General features: G+C 45.2%; 1 protein-coding gene and 1 long non-coding RNA gene across 7 annotated transcripts in view; one reads left to right on the top strand and one right to left on the bottom strand.

Moving 5' to 3' along the window:
- The window catches only part of adgrv1 (adhesion G protein-coupled receptor V1), a 195,358-nt gene that overhangs the window by 173,013 nt on the left and 8,695 nt on the right, over nucleotides 1-13,650 (top strand). For all 6 annotated transcript variants that reach the window (XM_045704309.1, XM_014160914.2, XM_014160913.2 and 3 more), the window contains one exon: nucleotides 3,231-3,352. In XM_045704309.1, the coding sequence (XP_045560265.1) occupies nucleotides 3,231-3,352 (122 nt within the window). The remainder of the gene's footprint in view (nucleotides 1-3,230; nucleotides 3,353-13,650) is intronic.
- The window catches only part of LOC106580164 (uncharacterized), a 31,971-nt gene that overhangs the window by 12,598 nt on the left and 5,723 nt on the right, over nucleotides 1-13,650 (bottom strand). The window lies entirely within an intron of this gene.

Below are 13,650 nucleotides of genomic sequence, written 5' to 3'. Positions count from 1 at the left end.
GGAAACAGGATGCACCTGAGCTCAATTTCGAGTCTCATAGCAAAGGGTCTGAATACTTATGTAAATAAGGTGTTAGTGTTTTTATTTTTAATCTATTTGCTAAAATTCTAAAACGCTGTTTTTGTTTTGTCATTGTGGAGTATTGTGTGTCGATTAATGAGGATATTTTTTTTTAAATCCATTTTTAGAATAAACCGGTATGTAACAAAATGTCTGAATGGGGAAGTGGTCTGAATACTTTCCGAATGCACTGTAGCCCTATCCTCTCCTCTTCTGATCTTGGCAAGGGAAAGGATCTCTCTTTTTCCAGTGGAAACTGTGGGAAAAAGTTTAAACAGGCTTTTTGGATAAAAGTGGGCACATTGTGTTGAGAAAAATTGGGGAGGATTATGGGTTTGGCAGGTTGTCTATTAAGGCCCTTTCTGCATTCAAGGTTGTACAGTAAGATAAGATAATGACTTTATTATCTCCATGGGGAAGTGATGGAAAGCACCCTGCCGCTCCTCTCTCCCATCCCTGTGGACAAGCCATTCCCTCCCAGCAGGCTTTTGGAACCTGCTCCCACTGTGGGACTCCTACTCAGACCACAGCCAGGAATGTGCTTACACTGGTGGAAAAAACAAGGAGGGAGGAGCGAAGAGGGATGCAGATGTGTGAGAGAGGCAGAGAGAGCGTGAAGGAAGTGTGAGTTTATGATAGCGTGAGATCGGAGGAAAGTGGAAAAAGGATCGCACGGAGTGATAGAATTATGGCAAACTGGCACACGGAGGTGGAAGAAGAAGAGGGAGAGAGCAGACAAGGTGGTGGATGTGGCACCTATGTGTAGGCTATTTGCTTAGCCCTGGGCCCGTGCCCTGTGTTTCCTGCCCAGTTGTGAAGTGGACTGAACAGTGTGCCCTACATTTAACCAGCACCCAATGGAACGCACTGACTGCTTGTGTTATGCTGTACTGTGCTACCCTGCACTAGTTTGAGTCTTCCAGTCACCACTTGCTCCTTGCTTCTTCCCCTCATCACCTTTCGATATCACTAAGCTCCACACATCACCCACAACACACTCCACCCCGGCCGGCAGAGAGTCTCCCCAGTAACAGTCAGGATAAAACTGAGTGCACTGGTCAATATCCACCCACAGCCAACACACAGACTGAGAGTGGGGATCAAAGGACCACATCTGCATTGCTGTTCAAAACAAATGGTAATAGGGATTTATTATCCCGGGTCTGGCTAGTTAACATGGAACACTCTGTTCTCAACAGGCAAGAACACACACTAATGGAAACGTGCTCATGTAAATGTCAGATCTCTCTCTCTTTTCCTCTGTATGTGCGCATTGTGTCCAGTCGCTACATCTTCATTGTTCAACGCTGAGCTAGAAGAGAGAGACATGAATGCTGGAGCACATAACATGAACATGCTGTATGATTTTTGTGCTTCCCAATGTCCAACATTGTAAATAGGGTAAGGTATTTTTAGGTGAAGTATGGGGTCATGACTCCTCTAGAATTGGGCTTAGTGATGTGTTACTTACAGTACGTTTTACCAGACACTCTTATCCAGAGCGACTTATAGTAGCGAGTGCGTTTTTTACTGGTCCCTTGTGGGAATCGAACCCACAACCCCGGTGCTGCAAGCACCATGCTCTACCCACTGAGCCACACATATCTCTCTTCAACTGTGGGGTAGTGTGTTACGTGAAGTCGCTCCTAAAAGCCATTGTTTTCCAACCTGTTGTCTGAGAGGGAACTGCAGGTTGTCCGCAATTTTTGGAGGATAAAAAATACACACAAAAATCTAAATGCAATAGGCCTTTAATTAGTTACATTCACTGCTAAATGGACTAAATTCGACCGAATGTATTTTATGTTATGTAAAAATAAAAATAAATATATGCCTCTGTGAATGGTGGTTCTCAAGAGCTTTTGAGGGTGATTTGGAAGAGAAAAGGTTGGCAACCATTGTCCTAGTTAAGGTTGGATTGTGGGAGGGAAAGCTGATCCTAGATCTGTACCTCTCAGCATCAACTGAGAGTGGTTCAAGGTCAGTGCACATGCTTTAGTAGGTTAAGAGATGGGCTAAAGTCCCTCTGAGGGGCGGGCTAAAGTCCCTCTGCTCCAACATGCTGAAATCAAGGCTTTTAGTTTCACCATAGATCTGTTTCAAGTCTCTAGTGAATCCCCCAAGACTTAACCCACCTTAACCCACACGTACATGTACTTTACATACACACAGACTCTCACACACACTCAGGTGCAGGACAGTCTGACAAAAAATATTGCCAACATTGTTTTAACTTTTTTTTTAAATGATATATATATACATTTATTGGTGGGGGGACTCGGCGCCAGCTATCTAAACTTGTAGTAATCAAGGTTGAATTTGAGCCCGGGGGCCCCCATTGATTTTGTTAATCAGTCACTTAGATATCACATTAAAAACGGAAAATATTTCTCTCCATCCTATGGCAAAATGTGTAGAATTGCAGGAAATTAGCTTTAAAACATGCTCATTTTCAATTGCACGAAATTAACACCAAAACTAAAACATTTCTCATCCCTGGTTTAGAGTGTAGTTCGGAGGTTAGCTTCACGAGTACTTTTCGGGACCCGATGCAATTTGGACAAGAGATACTGCTTTCTGGGCTCTGCTCAACAGACATGTCATTGTGTAGACTGTCTTTGTGCTTACCGCTCTCTCTCTCTCTCTCTCTCTCCCTCTCCCTATCTCCTTGCAATCTCTCTCTCTCATCTATCGATGCACCCTTTAGTTAGAGTGAGTTAGCTGAGCAGTTGGCACAGATTGTGTGTGTGTGTTCGTGCGTGCGTGCGTCGGTGCCGACGGGTGTACTGTACCAGGCAGCCCAGTGCCAGGATCTGTGACCTACAGTATAAAGTGTACTGATTAAGAGAGGCTTCATTAATCAACCTCAAGGGCCTGGTCTGCTGCCTGCTGCCCCAGATCCAGCTCACTACTCTATACTGGACCAGAGCACTGGGATGATGGACCAGAGCCAGACACGGAGAGAGAGCAGCGATCAGGATGCTCTGAACTTTGGGAAAGCTCCCAATTTCTGATTGTGAATAGGTTATGTAATTGATTTCATTCTAGGAATGATCTGTCTGCGTGTATGTGCGTGCGTGCATCTATGCGTGCGTGCATGTCTGTCTGTCTGTGTGAGTGCCTGTGTGTTTTAACTGTGTATTGCGTGTTCCCTGTTGTGTGTGCTGCAGAGGTGCCCATGGTGCTGTACCTGTTTGCCCTGGTGTCCCTGGTGTGGCTGTGGGCAGGACTACACATGGGCTACAGATACCTGTGGATGCTCATCCTGTACGTCATCTTCAACTGCCTGCTGGTAAGACCTTTTTGCCATTATCTTCATCATCATTGCGTGTGTCTTCCAGACATGTTTTGCACAGTAAAATCACAAGACTTAATTGAACTCCTATGGAGTCAAATGTAACATTATTTTGGGGGATTTATATGGTCCCACTCGCATTTGATGTTGAAACTACTCTGGTCATGGTGTTGATATTTTTGGAGTTAAAACAACAATAAATGGAGTAAATATCCAACTCGCAAGGCCGTTAAACTAACTTAGCAATCGGAAAAATGTTTGCTGACATGGGCTAATTGACGGACTGTCAGTGACCGACATAACAAGATAGAAACTGCTGATGCACAACCACATTTCTAAATGTCACCTTGTGTATTCTACTATTCTAACTCGCAACAGTAAGTTGAGACCCCGACTGAGTTCCTAAAACATCCCTGAACTACACCATGTAAACTGAGGAAACTATCTCATTAACAGTTGGTATAAATCCAACCCCTTACAGATTGGGTTAGTTTAGAAGAATGTTATTTTCTTTGTGTAGCGTAAGATCAAAAACAATCAATGTACGTGCGAAAACACACAGATATTGAAACAAACAGTTGTAAAAAATCAACCTGCAACAGAGCATGCTGGGAAATGTTGACAATGAGTCCCCTCCCACATTGATGCATAACTCCATAGATTGAACTCTGTCTCTGGTTACACTTAATGGAGTTCAAAGTACTCTGTCCCAATCAACTCCAGTTATCAACACTGACTCCATGGAGCTTATCACTCTCTTGAGGGTTAAGATAACTCCCGGTAGAGTCAATTTAACCCTAATGTTCATAACCCTGTGATTTCCACTAACCTTGATTTACTGTCTAGTGTCTTGAATCTCTCCATTGCCGTCAAAACTGGAGGGAAACCTGATTTAGTTTTGTAAATGTTACAACAGAGCACCTACTACTTCCTGGATACTTAAGAGCCCAATGTAGACATTGGCGTAATAACTCTCCTAAGGTTTCTGTTTGTCAGTGTGTGTGAGTTCAGAATAGCCTCCCTCTATCTATCGTTGCTCAGTCTCGGGAGGCCTTGGAGGTTAGCACACTTGTACTATATATTGATGACTTGATGTGTGTGCTTGGATGAGTGTGTGTGTGATGAAGGGTATTCGAGGACTTTGAAGCCATCCTTTGATGTCTGGCCCGGGCAGGGTGGAAAAGCTCTTCTTGAGGGCTATCATAGATACCATATCTCCGGAGAGTGACATCGCCCAGGCCAGACCACTCTCTCAGTACTCTCAGTACAGTGTGGGAATGCATATCAGAGAGCGTGAGAGAGAGGAGAGAGAACCTTATCATCAGATATTTCTGTACGACTGTATAGTCCACAGCCAATAGCACTAATATCTCGTTTTTTAACGGTTGCGTAACTGACAATGTGTTGAAGATGTTTGAACTGTTCAACCCCACTTCATTGTCTGAACTCTGAAGGGGTGTTGCTTGCTAGTTGAGGGTAGATTCCTCACTCATAAAGCAATCGTATCATTTGAAAAGGACATATTATAAAAGCATTGAAATTGTTGTGTTAGGTAGGCAGTGGACTGGACAGTGGAATAATTGTTCTTTCAGGCCAGTCCTTGTGAATGTCTCTGCTAGCTGTCACTTTCTTCTAGACGTCATCTGTCCATTAAGTGTGTCACACAGGACCCTAGTGATATGTAGCGTCTGCACGTGAAAGACGACAGAAGCACACTAAAGTCAACCCGTGGCTTTAATGACTGCAGACATGATGTCATGATGACAATAGCTGAGGTAACACAACACCTATAAGCCCGTGCCATGTACAAATACCCCAATATGAGGTAATCTGATCAGCTGTCCAATGGACGAACAGTATGGCCTATTTTGTCCCAACATGATATCAAAGTATCTTTCTAAGACATGGCTTTGTTTGGCACACTATATATATATATATATATATATATATATATATATATATATATATATACTGCTCAAAAAAATAAAGGGAACACTTAAACAACACAATGTAACTCCAAGTCAATCACACTTCTGTGAAATCAAACTGTCCACACCCCCAATAAAGGAGTGGTTCTGCAGGTGGGGACCACAGACCACTTCTCAGTTCCTATGCTTCCTGGCTGATGTTTTGGTCACTTTTGAATGCTGGCGGTGCTTTCACTCTAGTGGTAGCATGGGACGGAGTCTACAACCCACACAAGTGGCTCAAGTAGTGCAGCTCATCCAGGATGGCACATCAATGCGAGCTGTGGCAAGAAGGTTTGCTGTGTCTGTCAGCGTAGTGTCCAGAGCATGGCGGCGCTACCAGGAGACAGGCCAGTACATCAGGAGACGTGGAGGAGGCCGTAGGAGGGCAACAACCCAGCAGCAGGACTGCTACCTCCGCCTTTGTGCAAGGAGGAGCAGGAGGAGCACTGCCAGAGCCCTGCAAAATGACCTCCAGCTGGCCACAAATGTGCATGTGTCTGCTCAAACGGTCAGGAACAGACTCCATGAGGGTGGTATGAGGGCCCGACGTCCACAGGTGGGGGTTGTACTTACAGCCCGACAGCGTGCAGGACGTTTAGCATTTGCCAGAGAACACCAAGATTGGAAAATTTGCCACTGGCGCCCTGTGCTCTTCACAGATGAAAGCAGGTTCACACTGAGCACATGTGACAGACGTGACAGAGTCTGGAGACGCCGTGGAGAACGTTCTGCTGCCTGCAACATCCTCCAGCATGACCGGTTTGGCGGTGGGTCAGTCATGGTGTGGGGTGGCATTTCTTTGGGGGGCCGCACAGCCCTCCATGTGCTCGCCAGAGGTAGCCTGACTGCCATTAGGTACCGAGATGAGATCCTCAGACCCCTTGTGAGACCATATGTTGGTGCGGTTGGCCCTGGGTTGCTCCTAATGCAAGACAATGCTAGACCTCATGTGGCTGGAGTGTGTCAGCAGTTCCTGCAACAGGAAGGCATTGATGCTATGGACTGGCCCGCCCGTTCCCCAGACCTGAATCCAATTGAGCACATCTGGGACATCATGTTTCGCTCCATCCACCAACGCCACGTTGCACCACAGACTGTCCAGGAGTTGGCGGATGCTTTAGTCCAGGTCTGGGAGGAGATCCCTCAGGAGACCATCCGCCACCTCATCAGGAGCATGCTGCGTTGTAGGGAGGTCATACAGGCACGTGGAGGCCACACACACTACTGAGCCTCATTTTGACTTGTTTTAAGGACATTACATAAAAGTTGGATCAGCCTGTAGTGTGGTTTTCCACTTTAATTTTGAGTGTGACTCCAAATCCAGACCTCCATGGGTTGATAAATTGGATTTCCATTGATTATTTTTGTGTGATTTTGTTGTCAGCACATTCAGCTATGTAAAGAAAAAAGTATTTAATAAGATTATTTCTTTCATTCAGATCTAGGATGTGTTGTTTAAGTGTTCCCTTTATTTTTTTGAGCAGTATATATATATATAGTGCCAAACAAAGCCATGTCTTAGAAAGATACTTTTGATATCAACTGGATAATGTTGGGACAAAATAGGCCATACTGTATGTTGACACCCCTTCAAATTTGTGGATTCGGCTATTTCAGCCATACCCGTTGCTTACAGGTCTGTAAAATCGAGCACACAGCCATGCAATCTCCATAGACAAACATTGACAGTAGCCTTAACTTAAGAACTCAGTGACTTTCAATGTGGCACCATCATAGGATGCCACATTTCCAACGAGTCAGTTTGTAATATTTCTGCCCTGCTAGAGCTGCCCCGGTCAACTGTAAGTGCTGTTATTGTGAAGTGGAAACATCTAGGAGCAAAAACGGCCCAGCCGCAAAATGGTAGGCCACACAAGCTCACAGAACGGGACCGCTGAGTGCTGAAGCACGTAGCGCGTAAAAATTATCTGTCCTCGGTTGCAATACTAACTACCGAGTTGCGAACTGCCTCTGGAAGCAACGTCAGCACAAGAATTCTTTGACGGGAGCTTAATGAAATGGGTTTCCAAGGCCAAGCAGTCAAGCGTCAGCTGGAGTGATGTAAAGCTCGCCGCCATTGGACTCTGGAGCAGTGGAAATGTGTTTTTTTGAGTGATGAATCATGCTTCACCATCTGGAAGTCCGACAGACTAATCTGATTTTGGCAGATGCCAGTACAACGCTTCCTGCCCGAATGCATAGTGCTAACTGTAAAGTTTGGTGGAGGAGTAATAATGGTCTGGGGTTGTTTTTCATGGTTCGGGCTAGGCCCCTTAGTTCCAGTGAAGGAAAATCTTAACGCTAAAGCATACAATGACATTCTAGACAATTCTGTGCTTCCAACTTTGTGGCAACAGTTTGGGGAAGGCACTTTCCTATTTCAGCATAACAGTGCCCCTGTGCACAAAGCGAGGTCCGTACAGAAATGGTTTGTCGAAATCAGTGTGGACGAACTTGACTGGCCTGCACAGAGCCCTGACCTCAAATCCATCGAACACTTTTGGGATGAATTGGAATGCCGACCGCGAGCCAGGCCTAATCGCCCAACATCAGTGCCTGACCTCACTAATGCTCTTGTTGCTGAATGGAAGCAAGTCGCCGCATCAGAGGCTGTTATAGCAGCAAAGGGGGGACCAACTCCATATTAATGCGCATGATTTTGGAATGAGATGTTCGACGAGCAGGTGTCCACATGCTTTTGGTCATGTGGTGTACAGTGAGGGAAAAAAGTATTTGATCCCCTGCTGATTTTGTATGTTTTCCCACTGACAAAGAAATGATCAGTCTATAATTTTAATGGTAGGTTTATTTGAACAGTGAGAGACAGAATAACAATTTTAATGAGGGAAATAAGTATTTGACCCCCTCTCAATCAAAAAGATTTCTGGCTCCCAGGTGTCTTTTATACAGGTAACGAGCTTAGATTAGGAGCACACTCTTAAAGGGAGTGCTCCTAATCTCAGCTTGTTACCTGTATAAAAGACACCTGTCCACAGAAGCAATCAATCAATCAGATTCCAAACTCTCCACCATGGCCAAGACCAAAGAGCTCTCCAAGGATGTGAGGGACAAGATTGTAGACCTACACAAGGCTGGAATGGGCTACAAGACCATCGACAAGCAGCTTGGTGAGAAGGTGACAACAGTTGGTGCGATTATTCGCAAATGGAAGAAACACAAAAGAACTGTCAATCTCCCTCGGCCTGGGGCTCCATGCAAGATCTCACCTCGTGGAGTTGCAATGATCATGAGAACGTTGAGGAATCAGCCCAGAACTACACGGGAGGATCTTGTCAATGATCTCAAGGCAGCTGGGACCATAGTCACCAAGAAAACAATTGGTAACACACTATGCCGTGAAGGACTGAAATCCTGCAGCGCCCGCAAGGTCCCCCAGCTCAAGAAAGCACATATACATGCCCGTCTGAAGTTTGCCAATGAACATCTGAATGATTCAGATGACAACTGGGTGAAAGTGTTGTGGTCAGATGAGACCAAAATGGAGCTCTTTTGTGGAGGGAGCTGAAGGTTCGAGTTGCCAAACGTCAGCCTCGAAACCTTAATGACTTGGAGAAGATCTGCAAAGAGGAGTGGGACAAAATCCCTCCTGAGATGTGTGCAAACCTGGTGACCAACTACAAGAAACGTCTGACCTCTGTGATTGCCAACAAGGGTTTTGCCACCAAGTACTAAGTCATGTTTTGCAGAGGGGTCAAATACTTATTTCCCTCATTAAAATGCAAATCAATTTATAACATTTTTGACATGCGTTTTTCTGGATTTTTTGGTTGTTATTCTGTTTCTCACTGTTCAAATAAACCTACCATTAAAATTATAGACTGATCATTTCTTTGTCAGTTGGCAAACATACAAAATCAGCAGGGGATCAAATACTTTTTTCCCTCACTGTATTTTTATGAATTCCCCTGCCACTATAAGTTCCAATACAGGATGAATCCCCTGAAAGTGTAGAGAAAGTCCAATCCAACTTAAAGGCCTTTGGTTGCTTCTGAAGTGTCTTTCATGAGTGAATCTCTCTCCCTTGACTCTCCTTAGCCCCTTTCGCAGACCTCCCTCTCCCTAGCCCCCCCCCCCCTAGGGAGAAAGAGCAGAACACGGTTGAAAAGTTATTTTGCTTTCAACCAGAGAATCTCCACAGCCTCCAATTGCCCTGGGCTCAGATGTAAAGACTAAAGCGGTCTATAAGCAGTTGTCTCCAGGGAGAGTTCTCTGTAAGACAGGAAGAATTGAGCTGGAACAGACCGTTCTCTTTTCTACAGGTAATGAGCTTCCAAGGAGAGCTGCATCCCGAGACCATCGATTAGCTCTAAACAAACACATCTGACCTAGATTTCCCGAGCGCTGCTGTTTCGGCTGCTGCTCTCTGCCATTGACGCCTGCACCAGGCCCTTTTTGAAGCTGTTGCCGCCTCAACACGATTAAGGGACAATTGTTCTGCCTTGAGAGTCTGCGTTTATGGAGCAAAAACGAATTACTTTAATGGGGAGACGAGGAATGTGGAGATGAGAGCACTGACATTTGTGTCGTGACACGGCCGTTAGTACCACGTCATCACCAACACTAATGAACATTAATAGAGACGACCGTAAATGTTGCGAACCATAATGCATCAGCATGTATCGGGTTTTTATATTTGTCTTCGTGGAACGTAATTCAACTCATATGATTAGGATTTATAATATAGTCACGTTCGTCTACGTTGCATGGAGTGAAGTTTATTATACATGTATGGTTGGATAACAAATCTTCAGATTAAAGGTTTTCTGTTTTTGGTGTCACAAACCACCTCAGTACCGTCTAAGAAATCTCTTAAAGGCTACATTTCAATTAATTTACTTTCTAGCTATCCATTGAGTTGGCATAATATCTGAGTACATTGTGTCACTTTCTGGTGTTCTGTGGCTATTTGTTACTCCAGCTGCTTATGTGCCCCTATTCTGTTGCACCGTTTGCGGTTGGATGCTCTTTCAGGTTGTTTTGTGTTATCTCGCTCATGCGGTACATTTTCCATGAGGAGAATTTTCCATGTTGTTATTGTTGTTAGTGTGGCTGTTGCTCTGACTGTAAAATGCTGTTTAATGGTTCTGCTCACTTCGGCTAATTGCTGAAAGTCATTAAACAAGTGCAGATGTTAGAGCGTACGTGTGTGCGCGCGAACGCTTGGGTGTACATGCACGCGCGTGTATGCGCCCACGCACAGAAGGTCGATTCTATCCATTCATTTCAACTATATAGACTCTCTCAATGCTATTTACTTTATGATTTAGGCTAACAGCTCTGAACCACAGCAGCACTGTTCCATGTCCTCCAGTAAGCAGCCGTCAACCAGCTGGCTCCAGTGTGCTTGGCTATATTTCATACATCCTGCTTAGTGGTTAGTTAGCGCTGCTCTGGAGCTTCTAGGCAACCTCAAAGGACAGCTGTACATGAAGGCAGCCACCAGGGGATGTACAGTAAATGTCTGTGTCCCAAAGTACTGTATGTCTGCAGGACCAAGTATTGCACTACATAGGGAATAAGGTGTCGCTTGGCACACAGCCTATTACAGAGAAGACTTTGCACCGTATTCAATTTATGGAAGTGGAACTGGTAACTGGGTGGATCCAGCATGATTCTTTTTTGCACTGCAGAATTGTAAGTCTGGATCCTAAGGGTCAAGATAGCCAATGTTTACAGTGTGATCCTAGACGTATTCCTGATTGAGTTGCTTTTCAGTAATGTACGTAATGTCTCGGATATCTTGCCTTCCATGGGCAGACATCCTCCGACGTATCCTATCACATCGAGTGTGATATCATCGGCTATATCCAGCACCTAGCTCCAGCTGTCAACTTGGATTGGCCACCGTCTTACAGTACAGAGCAGTTGCTGCGTGTGTATTATGACTCAGGGAGGAAAGGATTTGTCACATCTCCAAGCTGTTCACTCTCCCTATAAGGGCTGTGTACCAAATGACAACCTATTCCCTATATAGTGCTCAACTTGACCAGAGTCCATAAGATGTAGTGCCCTATATAGGGAATAGGGTGCCATTTGGGATGCCGGCAAGGACCAACAGAGACATTTCCCTTGATGTCAATTTCAGTGACTTACAAATTACATAACAAGTCTGTGTCTATAAAACACAGGCTGTGTCCAAAATGGCACTATATAGTGCACTACTTTTGACCAGGGCCCATAGGGTGCCATTTGGAACGTAGACATATACTACTAGTTGCCAAGTATTGGTCTCGGTGTTTTTGGAGTGAGAGCAACCTCTGTGCCCCAGCACATTATTCAGTACAACCATAGATTTAGTTGGCTTCTTCTCAGCACTCCACACGGATAGACATAACAGCATTACTGTTGGAGTCTGTCAATATAGATGCTACCCAGAGCTGGCATATGCAAGGCTTTTTTGCTTCTCTCTCTCTTTCACTCTCTCTCTCTCTCTCTCTCTCTCTCTCTCTCTCTCTTCTCTCTCTCTCTCTCTCTCTCTTTCACTCTCTCTCTCTTTCTCTCTTTCTCTCTTTCTCTCTCGATCTCTCGCTCTATTTCTTTCTCTCTTCTGACATATTTCTTGTCTAGGGGTTGTCTAGGGCAGCATCTGCGTTAGATCCGGCTGAATTTGTCCCGAATTATAAAAGAATAATCCAATCACGGCAGCACTGTTTGTGTGCTGCTGTAAACTTTGATTTGATTTGATTTGTGTCCGCCCCTCTGCCAGTAAATGGGCTTGTACATTATTAGCTCACAAACAAACAGCCCCCCCTTTCTTTGATCAATGAAAGACGCCAGGCACCCACCACAAAATTACATTTACCCCCGCACTTCCTGATTGGGCCACACAGCGGACTATAAATAGACTTCTCTTCATTGCAGCGCAGATCCTGTCACGAGCCCTGTCGCTGGAGATGAGTTGATAATGCAGAAGTAGCAGCCTCATTCATCGATTCAACCCAGCACACGTTGCTAGGAGACATGGTATAGGAGGGATAGGCCCAGTGGTCTAAGCGCTACGATGTCCATGCATTATCATTTGATCTCTTTCTGTTGCCCATCTCAGTACCTCTCTGTTTCTCCTTTGCTTTTTCTCTGTTTCTCTGTTCTCTCCTTTCAATTGATTTTCTACTGAAAGCGTTCTCTCCCTAGCTAGCTAGCTGGTTAGCGCAGGGCCTCTCTGTACCTCTCTCTGTACCTCTCTCTGTACCTCTTGTGTTCTCCCTCCTCTCTCCTCCCTCCCTGGTTCCCATGGTGGTGTAGGGGCCGTGACCTAACCTCCTGTAGTAACACTCTCGCTCTCTTTGTCTCACACACACACACACACACACACACACACACACACACACACACACACACACACACACACACACACACACACACACACACACACACACACACACACACACACACACACACACACACACGTCAAGTCCCCAGAGCAGGGAACACTTACATAACAGCCTGTGGGTAATAAAGTTTGTTCCTCTGGCCGTGCTGACTCAGGCTGGTCCTTAAACGGCGTGTGCTAATCGCCCTGAAGACTGTCAGGATGGGGTCGCTCTCACTCTATCAGAGACTACTGATAGTGGCTGCTACACACACACACACACACACACACACACACACACACACACACACACACACACACACACACACACACACACACAAACACACACACTCATGTACACACACACTCATGTACACACACACACACACACACACACACACACACACACACACACACACACACACACACACACACACACACACACACACTCATGTACACACACACACACACACACATACACACCACATACACACATGCTCCGCTCAGGCTGTAAAGGCACTCTGAGTGATTGTTGTGGGTGTACTGTGTCCATTCCCATATGTGTGCTTTTTCCCCAGATAGAAGCGCATGTTCCCTATTTACAGTGCACCAATAAACAGGTAGTGGACTAAGCCTGTTCCCCTTCGTCTCCTCGCATCTCGTATCCATTAAAAGCCACGCGTTTATTTTTCCATTTCAATGTCAGGGTTCCAAGGAAAGTGTAATTATTCCCACACGTTTGTATCTACATTGGGAGCTTTAGTCTCTCTATCAGTGTTGAGTGGCTTTCCTCTCCCTGAGCCGGAATAAACTGCCTGGCTGTTAAGATCAATAGGCCACTGGTGAAACAGGAGCACGGGCTTTAATGGCATGGAGAGATTGCAATTGGTTTCATTTAAGTCCCAGTTTTGATGAACTTCCTGCTCTAGATCGCTTGGTGATGTCCTGTTCTCCTGGGTGTGTGTTCGTGCGTGCGGTAATACTGTATTTGCAGT

The sequence above is a fragment of the Salmo salar genome, chromosome ssa20 (genome assembly GCF_905237065.1).
Source record: "Salmo salar chromosome ssa20, Ssal_v3.1, whole genome shotgun sequence".
NCBI lineage: Eukaryota > Metazoa > Chordata > Actinopteri > Salmoniformes > Salmonidae > Salmo > Salmo salar.
The sequence above is the reverse complement of the archived record's forward strand: the minus strand, read 5'-3'. Positions and strand labels throughout refer to the sequence as shown.